The sequence below is a fragment of the Hippocampus zosterae genome, chromosome 2 (assembly GCF_025434085.1).
Source record: "Hippocampus zosterae strain Florida chromosome 2, ASM2543408v3, whole genome shotgun sequence".
In the NCBI taxonomy this organism is placed as follows: Eukaryota; Metazoa; Chordata; class Actinopteri; order Syngnathiformes; family Syngnathidae; genus Hippocampus; species Hippocampus zosterae.
The window spans coordinates 27,928,878-27,946,803 of NC_067452.1; the positions used below are offsets into that span (position 1 = coordinate 27,928,878).

Sequence of the window (17,926 nt, forward strand, 5' to 3'; positions counted from 1 at the left end):
TTCTCCTAATTCATTTTTGAGTAACAGAGATATGTTTTCTCTTGTCCTCTCCAGCTGCTATGAATTGTCTGGCCAAGAATGTGGGCCTGTCCAGCCAGCGCAGGGTGAAGCTGTCCGACCACTCGGGTGTTTTGGGACTGCTGCAGGTGGAGACTGGTCAGGCGTACTAGTCCTAATGTGACCTCATCAGCACAACATGACACCGGCAGTGCGATCACGTTCCGTTGTTCCATTTTGTGAAGAGGGAAAAAAAAAAGTGAGCTAAACATGCAAATTATTTGGTTTGATGTGAGGCTATTTTGGTTGATAATTTCAGGTATCATTTAAAATCATTTCCAACGGGAACATTCGAGCTAATTATTACTAGTCCGTATATTTTACGAGATGTTTTAAGTTTTTCCATGGAGTCATTGCTGCATTTCTAAATGGGTGAGGAGTGGCTGAAAATAATTGGACTTTTGAAATGGTCAAATTTGTGCAAAAGGTCCCAGCAAATGCAATTATGTGTTTCAAAACATTTGGGGACTTTGAAAAATATTCATCTATTTTGTTTTACTTTTCGTTTTGACAATCTTTAGATCGCTAAACATTAGTCGAATAATTTGTGTCATATTATTGTAAAAAATGTATATCTTTGTAATATATTGTTATTAAGAAATGTCAAATCAGGTCAAAATAATTTTTTTTAATGTGTTTGTATGAGAGATTCATCAAATGTAGTTGGAGGCAAGATATTCCAGATTTTCCATTTTGGACATTATTTTATTCTCACTAAATAAAAGGCAGATCACATTTGGATTATGATTATAATTATTCATATTATTGTGGTCAAATCCACAGTGGATTTTCTCAAGTGTGTCCTTTTTTTTCGTAATTCATCCTCAAATTCTTTCTTCACTGTTGACATGGACATGTGTGACTTCAATTGCCTTCTGTAACTATGCTCACCTTCGATTATTTAATAAAACAGAATTTGATTAAATATGTGAATGCTTATTTGTCTATATGCAGCATGCAATTGGCTTACGACCAGTTCAGGGTGCACCCATTTCATACAAAAATAAAAAAAGAAACTTTTATTATTCCTGCTGATATCGTATTGGATCGATATCGGATCGTACTCTAGGCAGCAATATCAGTATTGGAAGTGAAAGAGTTGTATCGGGCCAGTGGAATGGAAAGTTCATTTCCAGAAAAGGGAATTAAGATTCTTGGAATTGTACAGTCTAACACCTCCATACGTTTCGTACAACAGACACATGCCCCAGACAGTTGCTTGACTGAGGACAAAAGCTAGGAGGAGATGGTGGATATGGTCAAGTTCGGGGATTTGGACTTCTATGCACCAAGTCCCCAAAAACATGACCAAAACAGTCGCTTAACTGAGTAACAGGACAGAGACAGAAAGGATAGAAATTAATGGGATCTAACTTCAAGTTCCACGAATTGGACCCAGTAGCACGAAATTGTATGTTGGCATTCCAAATTCCGTACGTTTGCGATTGTAAAAGTTTGTTTCAATGGAGGGAGGCCCGGTAGTCCAGTGGTTAGCACGTCGGCTTCACAGTGCAGAGGTACCGGGTTCGATTCCAGCTCCGGCCTCCCTGTGTGGAGTTTGCATGTTCTCCCCGGGCCTGCGTGGGTTTTCTCCGGGTGCTCCGGTTTCTTCCCACACTCCAAAAACATGCGTGGCAGGCTGATTGAACACTCTCAATTGTCCCTTGGCGTGGGACTCGAATGGTTGTTCGTGATTCAGCCCTCCCCGAGGACGCTGTTTTATTGACACCCCATTTAGAGTTTACTGTAAAATGTAAATGTATTTTTGACGCTGATTTCAAAAAAGTCATGACCTTTTTTTTCCAGCCCGTCAAGGTTTTGGGGATATTTAGATTTTTGTTTGACTTTCTTGTAGCTTGCCCTACTGTGAATGTGACCAATAATCATCACATCCATGCTACAGGGATCAAGTATAATGCTCTTTGAGATCCTGTCAGCAAACACTTGCTTTAGAGTGAGCAGTAAGCGACAATTATCACACTAAGCCAGGACACCAGCAGGACTTACTCTGGCCATACTGAGTGTACTGGTAGCCCACGGCAGCCACAGTGGGGTCCACGCTGTAGTTGGTGGTGCTGTACGTTGGGGGACAGTAGGACTGGGAGGATGGAAGGCTGTCCACCGTCTTAATGGAGGCCTCCACCGAACGGTGGCTGCCGGGGGCTGACGCTCCGTTAGGTGGAGGGGCTTCCAACATGCTGTGGAGCGGCGACACAGAGAAGTCGTGTTGGGGTTGGGAGGAAACGCCACTCGGGTTACTCAGGATGCTCATCAGTGTGAGTGCAAATGGTTGTTCGTTTCTGTGTGCGCTGCGATTGGCTGGCAACCGATTCAGGGTGTCCCCCGCCTACTGCCCGAAGACAGCTGGGATAGGCTCCAGCACCCCCCGCGACCCTAGTGAGGATCAAGTGGCTCGGAAGATGAATGAATGAATGTTTCAATGGATGGATTAGTACATGGTGTCGTACTGCCATCTGGTGGCAAAAACAAAGCATACGTATTTTTTAAGTGTTTTATTCGTTCAAAAAGTGAAATTAAACCTTTTGTAAATTATGAAATGAAAATAGTTTTTAAACTTCTCATTTGTTTTAATTGTTTAATGAAGAAGGTAGGGGGGAAAAAAACAAAAGCTGTGTCGCCAAGTGGACATTTCCGGTAACCTGGGCGTCTGCGAATCGCGTTTTGTTAAAGTACTTTAACGGATTCAATCTTAACTCATTGTTTCACGTTCTCACTTCTTCATACACGCACACGAGATGTCATCTTACCAGCTTCTTGTGGCTTTAAGGAAGAAATAGCAGAGGCACAGGGGAACCGAGCAGAGAACCCACATTGTTAAATCAATTCTGTTCTGCTGTAGATTTCCTGGGATGATTACAAAATGCTTGTGGCTAGGATGGCCAGTTTGTCACTCTGAATGTATTTTCTGATCAGGAAAATGACAACCAAGCTTGGATTTTCAATTTTATCAATTTTGGTTTGGGAGAAATCAGGAAATAAGTTCTCGTGTCTCTTTAAATCAGCGTCAAAAAGATGTATAGGGACGCACATAAAGCCATTCCAATGAAAATTTGCTGTTCACCAATGTAATATATTGGACTTATATCGTGTCCTTCTGCTTTGAAAAAAAACCAAAGTAATATGCGACATCAAAATTGTGAAAGTAATAGTTTTTCAAAACTACTCATATAAAAATACAGAATGCAAGGGAAAATAATCAATTGAAGTGGAACTCAAGTAAACAAAAAAAAAACGGTATCTACAATATGTTTTACTGCATGTGCGTCACAGTTGGACCTACCTATGAGGACTTTGTCAAGGGACATATTTTCTGACAAAGGCACTTCACAAAACAACTACTTGGTTGGATAAATTCACATTTGAGTGACTGAGATAGTCCACATCCCAAGCTTTTTGAATACAAGCACTTAACTTTTTTTAACAGGTAAGGAGCAGATTCCCAACCCCTCACAGCATCCTGATATGTAAAGAATATAAATAATTCTAGTGCACACTACAATTCTTTATCCATTGACTGCACATTGTTTTCTCAAAATCCGATTATTTTAATGGTAACCATGTTCACTTCCACCATATACTGTTCTGATGACAAATAATATTTAAAACAATTTGGTGGTAAAAACATGACACATTAACAGAGCGTCCTTGAAACTTCAGCTGAGAGTTATCTAAAAGACAATGTATCAAATAAAAACGTATCACGTTAAAAGGCTTCCGCATTCGGCACAACAAAATGAAGCACTTACTTCCGTTTAAGGTCAGAGATGGAATTTTGAAAACATTAAATAATTTTAAACACTTGATATTTTTTAGAGTAGTCGTAATTATGTCGCTCGTCATTTTGATTTATAAAACACAAAACGGATTCTGCCGGTGACCTGGATTGGAAAGTAATTGCTTTTGCGTTGTTACGGTGAATGTGAAAGCCAAAATGTGCCATGACATAACATAAATTATGTTATTACGTGACACTTGTCATTTTTAAAATGTGAAACTTATCACATTATAACCTGATGGTGAACTTTTTTTCTGGTGTGGCAGCAAATGCAGAAAGTAAATATGAAATTCATTTGTGATAATCAGTCCTTTTAGGACAAAATGGTCGTAGACATAGAGGAAAACACACACAAAACTTTAAAAAAAAAACAACAACACTAACTGCGTGGCTGCTACTTAAGTCAGTGTTTTTCCAGAGCACACTGAACACATTAAAAATGGGTTAATGCAACCAATCGGACGTGAAAAATAAATTATATGGGGGGGGGGGGGGGCGGGGGGAGAGAACAAAACAGCAACAAAAAAACTCGGTATAGAGTATCCCTCACCAGCAGTAACTTGACACCATTGAGGATTTTTTCACGTTATCAAAATCAGTGTAAATAAAACAAAAAGCATTTTCTCCCTTGAAGAAAACGAACAGATTTCGATTCAAATGAATGTAAATCTGTATGCATGACCAACTACTTTTGGCTGGCACAGCCCCCAATCCCCTTGCATGCTATACGTCGGGGGTACCAACTATCCTCTGACCATTGCGCGAAGTGAATCAGTGGGATTTGCTGCAATTCCAGATACGTACACACATTCCAAAACACGGGTATCACATGTGCATGGTCCTTCCAGCTCTTTCTAGTCCCCATCGGGAGGCACAGTTGTATTCCTTCCGTATGCTTGACCTGACGTCTACGACACGCATTCTTTGACACCACCGGGAGGATCTCCGCTCGTCACTAAATTACAAAGAAGTCTGCGGCGGCCCGCCTGGTAATCCTCCTCATCGACATTGACCAACAGTTTGATAGCCTCGTGGCCCACTGCCTGCTTCAGAGAATCTGTGATGAAAACTCCTTTCAGGGCCTCTAACAATGAGCCGTTGATGTAGTCTCTCCAGAAAGCATCCAGGTAGGTGAGCTCGGAGAACTTGATGTCACAGATGATGGAGCCCAAGTCTCGTGATTTGAGGATGGTGTTGGCCTGGTTGAAGCGTTCAAATTGGCGCTCCACCACCTCTTGCTTGTTGGAAAAGATGTTGCCCTGAAGGGCCGAGTCGTGCTGGCAATATTCGGCACGGACGCGCAGGCGTATATCTGGGGAAGCCGAGAACAAGGGCGGTCAAGATTTCCATGCGGTTAGACATCAAGAAGGTTCAAATGTGGAAAGCTGGCCATGAAGATGACTCTTATTGATACAACACAAAATGCAACAAGTCACCAGCTACTCGTATTGTCTTCAATTTCAGATCAGTCACACCCCCACCCCCCACCACCCCCTTTTTGCTTCAGCGTTTTTGGCCCCCATTTTTCATATGATAGACTTTATCATTGGAACAACATTCTTGGACTGACAGCTTTGAACTGATTATTCAATTGCCCTCAGTCTTTATAATCCAAAGCAAACAAATATGATGATGTCATACAGTGAGTTGGACAAGTCTGGGAATCCTTTGGAATTCTTGAGATTTCTGGATAAGAAAATGCTCAGAAAATATGGGTGCATCTTCATCAAAATCACAAGAACAAACAAGCAGTCTATTTAAACAAATAACACACATGATATGTTTTCATATTTGTAATGAAAAGAACATGTCAACATTCACAGGACAGGGGGAGGGAAAAAAGTACCGGTAAGTAAGCCTTTGCATTTAATAACTAGCTGACCCTCCTTTGGCAGCAATGACCCCAACCAAAGGTTTCCTGTGGTTGGAGATCAGAGATGCATCATCCTCGAGATGAGTTTTGGAATGTCCCATCCATCCATTTAAAGTATAGGTAAACCTTCTTCATATCAAGTGCTTTTAAGTAATTTTTGTTATGAATGAGTGTTTTGTTCAAAACAAAATGTTGGACATTCAACTTAAAACAGTGTAAAATGAATACAAAGGCTTCCTGAGGTTGACAGTTTGGACACTTCATTCATACCATGAACATGGCGTTGGTGCGGCTGGATGGATGGCCGCTGAAGTTGAGGATGAGGAGAGAGGAGCGTTGGCGAAGAGCGCCGATGCGTATTTGGAACCGTGAGTTGCCGCTTGGAATTGAAATGGATTTCCATGGGACAGGAGAAGTGAACCAATCTCTTTTTTCGTCAATGGATGCTACAGCTTCTTGTTGACTTTGAAACTTAGCTTGTAGCCGACGTGTGCACATTTTGAGCATGACGTCTCTGATCCACTGGTTAAAGGACACTTTGATTCTCTCCTCTTTCATCTCAAACCGCTTCAAACAACAAAGCGTGTGACGGAAAAGTGGTTAGGACTGCACGACTGTCCGTGTTTTATGTTATGTGTTGTGTTTATTATTTTACTTTTTGTTAACTGTTTTGTAAAGCGCTTTGTTACAGCTGCCGCTGTTGTGAAAGCGCTATATAAATCAGCATGTATTGTATTGTATTGTATTGTATACCACAAGTTTGCTTCTCTCTGAAGTCGGATAAGGAATGGCTTCTCTTCCACACGCCGTTTGGTACAGAAGGAGCCGCTTTCATCCGAGATGGCCCAACATAGGGTCCTGTCAGCACATGACATGGGACTTAGGGTTGTGAGGCAGACGTTTTCACCAAACCGTTCTCTCCCACTTTGTCTTGCGGTAATCAAAACAGAACTTGTGCATGCGCACACCCACCAGTCATTCTGCGAGGCGCATTTTCCCTGCTTTTCATGGCTCCTCTCGGTGAAATGTAGCGCACGGACGTCTCTTCCAGGTACTTGTCAACAGGATCTGGGCACACTGAGGACCACATACATTTCATACGAGTGGAATCTGTACATGGAAGATGAAAGCTATAACCCCAACTATCACTCACTATCGCCACATGACCATTAATCGGAGGACAAACGCCAAATTTGGCAACCCAAGTGACTCACTATGCTACCCAAGCCTAGATTCTACCTCATATTTGCTAACATAATCATGACTATAGTCCTGTTTTTCAAAGACATTGAAAGTGGTTCAATTTCTTATTTAAAAAAAGCCATCGAAATAATCAATTGTTTATACTCAGTTAAAATATTTACTCAATATGCAATTCAGCTTAATTCATTTCCACAAGTCAGATTCTGCTTGTATGCCGTCTTATCCCTTTTTGTACATGATCACTGTTGATTGTTTTGCCGTTATGAATTTCATTGTGCTTTTATTCATGACAGAAACCACTGTTCCTTTTTTAACTTCAACATGTTCAATAAATGTACAAAACAAAGACAGCCTTTAATGTTTTAAAAGTGACTCACACCAACCACCAGTGCACCCAAACAGAGAATACATTAGAACATGTAACTAGAGCGCAATCTTTTGGCCAATACAGAAATGTGTTCCGAAAAATATCTTAAACATGATCATAATACAAACATGTCTGTGTAATGAATCCCTTACTTCCTTGCATAATTTCCCCCATAACGTGATCTTTCTGATCTTCTGGTGTGACACTTACTATATTTTCCAATTCAGTAAACTGCTTCTGTGTGTCACTACGACCATGTCTGTATGTTAACATGAAGCTTTCTTCCTTCAAGACATTTTTAAAGTACTGTAGTTGGTCCAAATTAAACCCATGTTCAGTAAATTACAATATGCAAATTATGATTTAGGAATGACAAGAAGACTACTTACCAGCCTGTCGTTTCTTAAGTGTGACGTAAGGCAATAGGTCATGACGAGTGATAATCCTCAGAAGCTGGAGCACGTGTTGAAAGTTGGTCTCATCACAGCGACCCTGGCGCTCCAGTGCCAGCAAGAAATCTCGTCCGCTCCTGATGCCTCCACGCTCGTACTCGTCAATCACATCAACGAACAAAAACGACAGTACTCTAACGTCCCGATGAGTGAGCTGGGCTCCGATTATATCAAACATGCGGTGCAGCGAGTTCAACCCATGCGATTTGTCCACCGCCTCCTCGGGCCAAGGCTCAAAACTCCTCGATCCTTTGGATACGCTGGAGTTGACCAAACAGGCCGAGACGCCGCCAGTGGTTGCCAAAGTGGAGCATCCGGGCCGCCGTGTGAGAGCTCTGTTGTCCAGACGGCCGGCGGTGGCGCCGCTCGGATTTGAGTCAAGGTGATGGGCCTGGAGATGAGGCTGGGCTTGTTGAGCTGAGTCATTGTTGGCAACCTGGTGATGAATCGCCCCACCGTGGAGTTGAGGCTGCTGTGATGTCATCTCAGGGACCAAAAGTGCAAGATCAGCAACTGCAAGTCTTGCTGTCTTCCTCTCTGGCTAATGAGCTAGAAAAGGAGCAACACATTCATTCATTGTAGAACAAGTGATGTGGGCATTTCAAATGCATAACAGCTCACGAACAGAAGCATGCTGCAATTGCTTACATTTGCTGGAACTACTCCATTGGAGAGGTTTGTTTAGTGAGAACATGGTACAGTTTGGAAAAGTTGAGTAAACAACTAGAATTTCTAGGGATGGGCAAATACAGAAACCCCGTATTGGGACGATATTTTATAAGAAAAGAAAACCTTTATTAGTCTCGCAATGGAGAAATTCCCAATTCACAGCAGCAAAGTTTTGAAAGGAAGAAGTAGAACAACAAAACATAGGCGCTGCTGGAAAGGCAGCCACTCCCGCGGTGCCATTTTGAAGTCAAAATAACAAAAATAACACAACACATAGGACACAGACAGTCGTGCAATCTTCACCACTTTTCTGCATACACTTTGTTGTCTGAAGCAGTTATAGATGAAAGAGGAGAGGATCAACGTGTCCTTTCACCAGTGGATCAGAGACGTCATGCTGAAAATGTGCACACGTCTGCTACGAGCTAAGTTTTGAAAGCAAACACAAAGCTGTAGCGTCCATTGACGAAAAGAGATTAGTTCACTTCTCCTGTCCCACATAATCCGCTTCAAACTCCAAGCCGCGACTCCCAGTTCCAAATCGCATCGGCACTCCGCGCTAACGCTCCTTTCTTCTCATCGTCGGCTCCTCAAGACTTACATCCATCCAACCGCAGACCGTTCAACAGTACCGATCTCTCCGCTGAACAAAGCGGGGCTGTGAAAAATGCTGCCCATAACAGACCCAAGACACAACCGCCCCAGGACTGTCCATCAACGACAGTCAAATGCCGCCGACATTCCTCCGAGTCAAAAACAGTGCTGGTATACCCATGCTGCCGAGAAGGCGCAACCGCCAAGCATTATGGTACAGGTATTGGGTTTTCATGGGAGATCGCCGATAACACTCACCGATACTTAAGGCAAAACAAATCTGACATTGAATAAGACCTCCTCAACAGTAGTTGGCGCTATACTGCGGCAGTTTGACACATCGGTGTATCATCATCTGCATTGAAAAGAAAGGTCTTTGTTCAAATCTTTTCATCAGTGTGTTAAATGAAATCTTGTCTATCAAAGTTACAAGAGGTATCAGTGCTGATTATAAATATTCAAAGAGTAAATACTTATTAAAACACATTTATTTTTTTTAAATGGTAGCTTTGACAACATTATTTGGAAATCACAATGTACCATCAATGATGGGGACTTCAGGGGACTACCTGGTTGCTAGTGGCCCCCTTCGTTGGTGACCGCCGCCATCCACACGCACACCTATATACGCTGGCATTTACACTAAAGGACAAATACGATACATATGTTTTTGTTGGCAGTCATGGTTGTTAAGGGGGCACGTGAGTCCATATCTTGGGTTCAAACTATAAGTGATATTGTTTTAAAGGCCATCATAAAGGACAAACTGAAAGACGATGATGAACTATTCACCCATGATTTGCCTGATCAAACTGTCAAACGCGCTGTTGTTATTATCGCGTTCTTGGTTCAACGTAGAATGGCATTTGTTCTTCAACACAATACAATTATGCGGAAATCAGGCAAGGAAGGATAACAAGTCAAAGTGGCTGTGGATCATCTGTACTCACCTATGACGACAACACAAGGCACGTCAATAACCTTTGGAATGACTCGAAGGTTTACGACACAACGAGCCTACCAAATGCAACTTGCATCTCAAACTTAAACTGATCGCGCTACATTGTTCATATCCCTAACTGCCATTATGATCAGAAGCTATGGCATGATACTAAACAGAAACGTGCGTGCAATCGATTTGGCAAAACGTTCATTTGAAGGAGCTCGGAGTCAGCTAGACGCTGACCCGGCTAAATTACACAATTTCAATTTAACACACAACAAATTGCAGATTGCTCATCCTCGTGACCTGGAGTCTTATTGCTGCAGACGCAAGCTAACAAGAGCAGCACCGTCAACGCCGGCGTCAAAACAAACAAACAAACAAACAAATGATCAAACAAACAACAATAAATGACCAACAGTCATTTCAAGTCAAAATGATCGCCGCAATTCGTTGTGTTTGACAGCGTGAGTAAACATTACGCTCGTGTGTCAGCCGAGAGGAGTTATCACGCCGTAAATACATGGCGACAGCTAATGCTAAACTAGCGTCATCTGGTGAGACTTTTCCGTGGACAAAAAACGTTCTGATTATCTACAGAATGATGTTTGATTATATACGTTTTAAAACTCTTACTTTGTGGTGGGACAGCGCCTATCGGCGTATAATAAGACTTCTTTGGCTGTTTTTCGGCCCTTAAACACATACCACTTGAACTTTAGGATAAAATGAAAGTACTTCCTGTTTACAGTGCTGTTCATTTCCTCCCAAGCCGCATTTTTCTTCTTCCTCTCTTTTGAAAAATTCAACTTTATTGAAAGTCAACACAACAACACAAATTGATTTCTCTAACTGGTACCACTATTATAGATGTGAATATTAACCGAATGCACAATTTACATTTATTAAATAACGTACTGAAATACAGCATTACATTTGCAAATAAAAATAAAGACACATAATGAGTTTGAAGCAAACTCACATATCACTCTGTGACTATTATTATGAATTCTCTCAGTTTCAGTATCCACATATAATAACCATAACAAGATAACATTGTGGCTAAAGTCACGTTAGAGGTGGAAAGTAAGTCTTTTGTCAAGCAAAACTGCCCATTCTAAATCAAAATGGGCACAGCTACCTACTTCTTACACATAATTTGTTTTATGATCTATATGATCAGTGCCTCATAGATAATAAAACTATGATATAGAGGGAAAATGTAGGGTCTGTTTTTCTTGCCACTTAGTGGAATAACAATCAACTATGTTTTTGTTTGCCGCTAAGTGGAATATGCATGAACTACAGTATATTGTTGCTAGGGCAACATACAAAACAGGAACCACATAGGGGGACATACTGTAAGTAAGGCATGAGCCAGAAGAAAAATCATTACTTTCCTTTCATTGAAACCAGGGCCCAATGTAGCTAATTGACCTGGGATCTCCAAATTTGTTCTGCATTTGCTGCAAATTTCTTTTCATGATTGTCCTTTGTAGACAAGAGACCCCAATCAGCCCCACCATTACACTGTCAGAGGACTACTATTTCCAGTCAAGGACATGGCACACTTAAAATAGCTCTCTATCTGTGGATCTATTTTCATGAAGGCATCTGAACAAAGTAATATAGGACAATGTAACCAAGAAAGTTATGTTGCTAGTGTTACTATAGTTCGTTTCAAGATTAATTTGATTGAATTTGGGTCCAGATTTGCAGCATTTATTTTTGTTCTTCATCCATCCATTTTCAACACTGCATATCCTGAACAGGGTAGCGGGAGTTGCTGCAGCCTATCTCAGCAGACTTCGTGCGTAGGGTGAACTACACCATGAACTGGTCGCCAGTCAGTTACAGGGCACATAGAGAGAGAAAAGCAATCATTCACACTCACGTCCACACCGTCACTGAATGGGAACCGATCTCACGCTGCCCGCAAGTCAGGCGAGTGTACCACTGAACCACCAGCAACCCATTGTTCTTAATCATCATTATTATTATCATTTTTTAATTAATCATTTTTATATTATAAGCTTTTTAATTAATATTAAAATAAAAACAACAACTTTTGCCGGAAAATACGTGAAACCTATTCAAGTGGTGTGTAATGTCTCTCTCCCTGATGCACTCATACCTGTCAACTTTTCGGAGCGCCAACCTGTATAAACTACCAAAAAAATCATTATAAAGAGCAAAAAATCCTTATAACATACCAAAGCATTTTATATGTCAAAATAACGGCAGAAAAAACCCCACAAACTTTTCAATTATATTTATTGTAGATCTCCATAATACACGTGATTTACTGGAAAGTTACCGGAAATGAAAGCATTTGAGTAGACTAGCACCATTCTGGGCAAAAGCAAACGGAACTACCTGTTAGGGGGAAAAAAACCCCCAGAAACTTTCAGAATCCGTATGATTCTTGCGATACGGCCATACCGGTACGTAAGATTCACCACAAAATCCATATGAACTATGGCTAAACCGTATGAGTTGAGGTATGTGCACCCAAGAGGGAATTAATGGAATTACTAGTTAGTACGCACACAAAATAATGTCTGATTTTTATCAGTTCATGTCCTACCTTTATTACTCGTGTCACTTTCAAATTGACTCTCGTGGAGTTTTCTTTCTTTAACGAAAGAGGAACAATTCTATCCACGTGTTGTATAGCGATTCCCTCATTTGCTTCTAGTTTCTACTGAGATTGCCTGTGTTGGGCCCGATCGAGGGCCTGCTGGCTCCCCATCTCTGTTCCAGTTCATTCCAAAGACATTTGATGCAGTAAAGGTCAGCGTTCTGTGGAAGTTCATCCACACCAGATTTACCGTAGCAGGTTTTGACGTCCCGCTGGAACACAGCCGTGCCTTCCACAAGCTGTTGATGCAAAGTTGGAAGAAGCATACAATTGTTTCAAATGTTTTGATTTATTTGCTTCGCATTAAGATTTTCGCTGGTGAATGTTGATAATAATTGAACATAAAATAATAATAATAATCAATACTCCCTCTGTGTCTGCATTTTAACTAATATTGCTTTTTACTTATTGCACACGAAGCTGTTTTAACGTAGTTCACCATAGTTGTCTGGTTTATTGACGGTGGCTTCAAATTTCTATTGCAATTACTTTTTTAAAAATAGTCCAACAGTCATGAAGTTGGAATCTGAGCTTGCCCTTGTTTGAAAGATACCCAGATACAATATTATTTATTTTCTCTCTGTAACATTGCAGGCATAGCATGTAAACAAGACAATCACCCAGCTAAACGTTACTTAAATCCACCCAGCACCTCCATGTTCTGCTTTTGCTAGGTGGCTTCTTTTGTGCTCTATTTATAGGACTCCTTTACTCTCTGTTTCTGTCAATCAGCCCCCACCCCACCACTCTTCAATTTTGTGGGATGGGTCATAAGCTTTTTTTAATGCCATAGTTCCCTAGCAGTCAGTAGGCTGAATCAGTCCCACAATTTGTCACAGCCAGTGAAGGACCAGCAGCAATGGATGACGTCTACAAAGCAGCGGTAAGTACAAGACTGAGTGCATGCTTTCTCTCTGATATTTCAGGTCAAAATGAATACCCGAATCTAAATTCTTCATAAATTAAACTCTGAGCATAATCTATCGGGAAAATGGCTATGAGAGCATTCGGCCTTGGAGCCATTGTGACCGTAATACCCTTTCAATGTCAAGTCAGTGGATCATTACAGGATTATGAGAATGCACACACAAGAGAGACTTTAGTGTTAAGGTGCATGTGATTCTCAATTAACTTTGAATGCAGTTCTGCAGTTGGAAATGAGGATTAATATTTAGACGATTCACTGTATGTGTGCCCTGCGATTGGCTTGCAACCAGTTCAGGCCTACTGCCCAAAGATGGCTGGGATAGGCTCCAGCATGCCCATGACCCTCATGAGGATTAGTACTTTGGATAACTGATAGCTTCTAAATACAAAATTCTACTTTTGTAACACTCCATAGTGATTGTTGTCTTGACAAAACTAAAACTAGAACATCATGAAATGAGTTGCTGTTTGTGGTTACCATACCTTTTTTTTCCATTGGGTGACACCACATCATAACATCACGAAGTTCCTTCATATTGTCGTCCTTTTAAAGTCAACTGAGGTCAACCCCCCGTATAACAATAGAAAAACAAAAAACCAGAACAGCTGGACATAAAAAGAACAGCTGATGGTTCTCCAAGCCCACACAGACATACACGCATGTACATAACTGCATGACAATCGATCTGCATGACTTTCCAACAACAAGAATAGCCGGTGAAGACAGCTACATGATATATCACTTATACCGCCGAGTCGTGAACAGAGGAGCAGTACAGTTGATCCTTCTGTTGTCCTGCCTTTGTCTCTAGGTCGAGAACTTGACCGAGGAGCAAAAAAATGGTGAGCAAATGAAACATTTTACGACACTCATAGCCTACCACTGAAAACAGCTTACCTCATGCAACTAAGAAATCTATCTATCTATCTATCTATCTATCTATCTATCTATCTATCTATCTATCTATCTATCTATCTATCTATCTATCTATCTATCTATCTATCTATCTATCTATCTATCTATCTATCTATCCATCCATCCATCCATCCATCCATCCATCCATCCATCCATCCATCTATCCATCTATCCATCTATCCATCTATCCATCTATCTATCTATCTATCTATCTATCTATCTATCTATCTATCTATCTATCTATCTATCTATCTATCTATCTATCTATCTATGTGAGGTGTTGCCTTCAGGTACAATTCGAAAACAGCTGACCTCATGCAACTACGCAATGATTTCAAATGGACTTAAATCAGGCCCTCAGATTACATGAATAGCCTACCACTGATATTATTTATGGCAAAAACAGATTATATAGATATACCTCAACACACCCCTATTATTTATATTTACATGCATTAAAAAATAAGACCAAAAAAATTGAAACACTCTCCGTAACCATATGAAAAATGACCTGTATAATTCAAAAACAGATTGGGAGGTGGCGTATATGCAGCCAGTGGAGGACCGTGCATTTGGTACCTGGTCCTTCCATGGGGACTTCCCCCACCTACAGCTTTTCTTAGTCGCTATGGTACATTTCTCATGTCAGAATAGACATTTGCAAAACAGTCAGCGCATTTCTCAAAATAGTTTGTTTAAAGAGCAAAACATCACAGTTCCCCCATGAGATGCACAAGTGACAAAATTATGTGAAAACTGGACAAGTAGTTTTGAGACATTCAATTCTGATCCGAGAAATGTACCAAAGAAAACGAGAAAGGTGCTGACATCTTCAATCATACACCCAATTGTCTTATTCTGGAAGCTTGCTTTGTAAAAATGCACGCAGTTGTGGCTACACCTTGCCTTTGCTCAGTTTTGTTTCAAAAACAAAGGTGGCTTATGGGTGCATCTTCCTATTCCGATGTGATTACAGTATTTGAGGTGACAAAGAGAGCTTGTCGGGCTCCATAATTCTGCCATTTTAAAACCAAAATTATGAGTGCTTGAGAGAACATGCCATCACCATCTCTTGCCTCAAGTTTGTCCGTTGGACAACATATGGCCGGGAAAGACCAACCCTCTTTGGGTTAGTGATGAGATTCTATATCTTAGGCTTGTGTTCTCCAGTACAGATATCAAAAGTACTCACACTCTTTACTTAAGTAGAATTATAGAAAACTACGGTGGTAATAAGGTATTGATTTAAATCCCCTGTAAGGAGCTTGGTCGCCCGAGATGGGCTCAGAGTTGAGCATCAAGTGGAGCCAGATGACATGATAATTTGTCCAATAAGTTGGCCTCCACCCCACCTGAGGTGGGCTCTCCTCTTGCTGCGATTGACGTCACCGAGGTGGTTAAAGAGCTCCTCAGTGGCAAAGCCCCAGGAGTGAAGGAGATCTGCCCAGAGAGCTCTGGATGGTGTGGGGCTGTCCTGGTTGACACGCCTGTACAACATCACGTGGACACCAGGACAGTGCCTCCGGATTGGCGGACCGGGGGTAGTGAGGGCCAGAGGGTGTGTTCCAACTATGGAGGAATCACATTCCTCAGCCTCCATGGTAAGGTTATGGACAAGAAAATTTGCACTGTAGCAAATATTACAGGAATCACAACCAGCTCTTAACACAAACTTCAACATTTTTTTTTTAAGTATCGCTGTATAGACTGAAAATCTGTTGTCAGATACTATCAATGTTTGCGTGTCCCACAGAGTTCAAGGCTGCCTTTGACATCTTCATCCAAGATGCAGAGGATGGCTGCATCAGTACGAAGGAACTGGGGAAGGTGATGAGGATGCTGGGGCAAAATCCCACGCCTGAAGAACTGCAGGAGATGATTGATGAGGTGGATGAAGATGGTATGTCAACACTGACTGTGATACACAATTTTCATCGTGGTTTATTAAATAAAGTGTACTGTGGACTCTACAAAGATAGTAGATGGACTGAGAAAAGAAAATTGCATTTGGATAATGAATAGATTTATACCATCTCGCTTACGATAAAGATCTCCATCTTTACCAAAAAAAATAAAAAATCGATCAATCAACAGGCAGTGGCACAGTTGACTTTGATGAGTTCTTGGTCATGATGGTCCGCTGTATGAAGGAGGAGAGCAAAGGAAAACCTGAAGAGGAGCTGGCTGAACTTTTCCGAATGTTTGACAAGTATGCCTCTCTTTTTAAATGTCACCCAACGCTGGACATTCTGAGTCCAGCAAAAGCGTTTCTAAAAAAACTCTTTGTACTGTGTTGAGGAATGGCGACGGCTACATAGATTTGGAGGAACTTAAGGCCATGCTCGAGTCCACTGGAGAATCCATCACTGAAGATGACATTGAGGAGCTGATGAAGGATGGAGATAAAAACAATGACGGCAAAATTGATTATGATGGTACGTGTTAATTCTTCTTCTTTAAAAAGACATCCACAATGTGTTTAGAAAGTCCTCATCACTATAGAGTGCTGGATTTTTGTGCCACTGCCGAGAATCACTTTTATTCCTCTCCATATGCCATATCAACCCTGGTCTAAGGGTGTCAGGGTTGTTGAAGTGTTTGATTTCATGTGTTCTGTCCAACAGAATTCCTGGAGTTCATGAAAGGTGTTGAATAAAGGATTCAGATGGAGGTCACACAACGGCCATTCCTTGTCTTCCTCCCGCTGCAATGATTCCTTCAGATTGGCCTCTTTTCGTCCTGTACTTGAAGCAGCATGTGTCTTCAGCAGGCATCGAAACTCCTTGCCAACTCTTCTGAAAATAACTTCAGTGAAGCTCCAAGATTGTTTTACAAATCCCCAGGACACAAACACTATTTGAAATAAAACAATTTTCAAAATGACACTCTTGGCCTGGCGTCATATGTGATGAAAAAGCATCAAAATCCCTTCGTTCCTTCCATTTTCTTGAAACACTTGTCTTCATTTTTGTTGAGGGTAACTGGGCCGTATCACAGTCAGCCTGTACTGGTCACCAGCCAATCAAACATATAATGACCTGAAAGCAAGGGTGTCCAAACAACAGCCTGGGGGTCATTTGCAGCCCTGCAGCATATCAAAGAAACGATTACTGACATTGCTTGTATGGGTGTTGAAATGGTGGCATTGTTGAGGCATGCACGGCTACCATGGGTGCGATGCAGTGACAACTACTCCTACAAAATTTGCTATGTTGAGGGGTTTTTTTTTTAGATATGCAAAGAAACAATTTACAACTGAAGTAGTAAGAGCATTTCTCGTCATAACGCCTCATGAATAAAAAAACATTAGATATAAACATTTTCAGAAGCAAACATGTTTTCCTCTATTTTCTGCTGTTTTGTCCAGGTGTGATTTGCTCACACATCATATTAAAGATTTATTAAGATCCTCATGTTATTACTGTTGTGAAAATTGTAATCTTATTTCAGATTACTGAATGACAAGAGCTGCTCACGACAGTGGTGGT

The 17,926-nt window shown here is 41.1% G+C and overlaps 3 protein-coding genes across 4 annotated transcripts in view; 2 read left to right on the forward strand and 1 right to left on the reverse strand.

The window, feature by feature from the left end:
* Positions 1–986, forward strand: part of LOC127596685 (paired box protein Pax-7-like) — a 32,282-nt gene extending 31,296 nt beyond the window's left edge. For both annotated transcript variants that reach the window (XM_052059482.1, XM_052059483.1), the window contains exon 9: positions 55–986. In XM_052059482.1, the coding sequence (XP_051915442.1) occupies positions 55–170 (116 nt within the window). In that variant the 3' untranslated portion in view covers positions 171–986. The remainder of the gene's footprint in view (positions 1–54) is intronic.
* A 2,022-nt stretch (positions 987–3,008) lies between these two features.
* On the reverse strand, positions 3,009–10,759 carry dedd (death effector domain containing). The gene is made up of 5 exons (XM_052059523.1): positions 10,591–10,759; positions 7,686–8,297; positions 6,699–6,803; positions 6,480–6,584; positions 3,009–5,165 (listed from the first exon to the last, which is right to left on the reverse strand). Exons 2-5 carry the CDS (start codon positions 8,230–8,232, stop codon positions 4,762–4,764), a joined length of 1,161 nt encoding a protein of 386 aa, XP_051915483.1. The 5' UTR covers positions 8,233–8,297; positions 10,591–10,759; the 3' UTR covers positions 3,009–4,761.
* A 2,596-nt stretch (positions 10,760–13,355) lies between these two features.
* Positions 13,356–17,321, forward strand: LOC127596738 (troponin C, slow skeletal and cardiac muscles-like). Its single transcript, XM_052059584.1, has 6 exons — positions 13,356–13,478; positions 14,335–14,365; positions 16,192–16,338; positions 16,533–16,647; positions 16,737–16,873; positions 17,063–17,321. The coding sequence occupies exons 1-6, from the start codon at positions 13,455–13,457 to the stop codon at positions 17,092–17,094; spliced, it is 486 nt and encodes a 161-aa protein (XP_051915544.1). The 5' UTR covers positions 13,356–13,454; the 3' UTR covers positions 17,095–17,321.
* The last annotated feature ends 605 nt before the right edge of the window (positions 17,322–17,926 follow it).

Bases quoted from the DNA above. Each gene is read 5' to 3' on its own strand.
- LOC127596738 (XM_052059584.1), top strand. From the start codon at position 13,455: ATGGATGACGTCTACAAAGCAGCG. The intron at 16,339-16,532 runs GTATGTCAACAC...ATCAATCAACAG, and splicing joins TGATGAGGTGGATGAAGATG to GCAGTGGCACAGTTGACTTT. The intron at 16,874-17,062 runs GTACGTGTTAAT...TCTGTCCAACAG, and splicing joins CGGCAAAATTGATTATGATG to AATTCCTGGAGTTCATGAAA.
- dedd (XM_052059523.1), bottom strand. From the start codon at position 8,232: ATGACATCACAGCAGCCTCAACTCCACGGTGGGGCGATTCATCACCAG. The intron at 6,804-7,685 runs GTAAGTAGTCTT...TGTGGTCCTCAG, and splicing joins ACTTAAGAAACGACAGGCTG to TGTGCCCAGATCCTGTTGAC. The intron at 5,166-6,479 runs GTATACAATACA...CGGCTTCCCCAG, and splicing joins CAGAGAGAAGCAAACTTGTG to ATATACGCCTGCGCGTCCGT.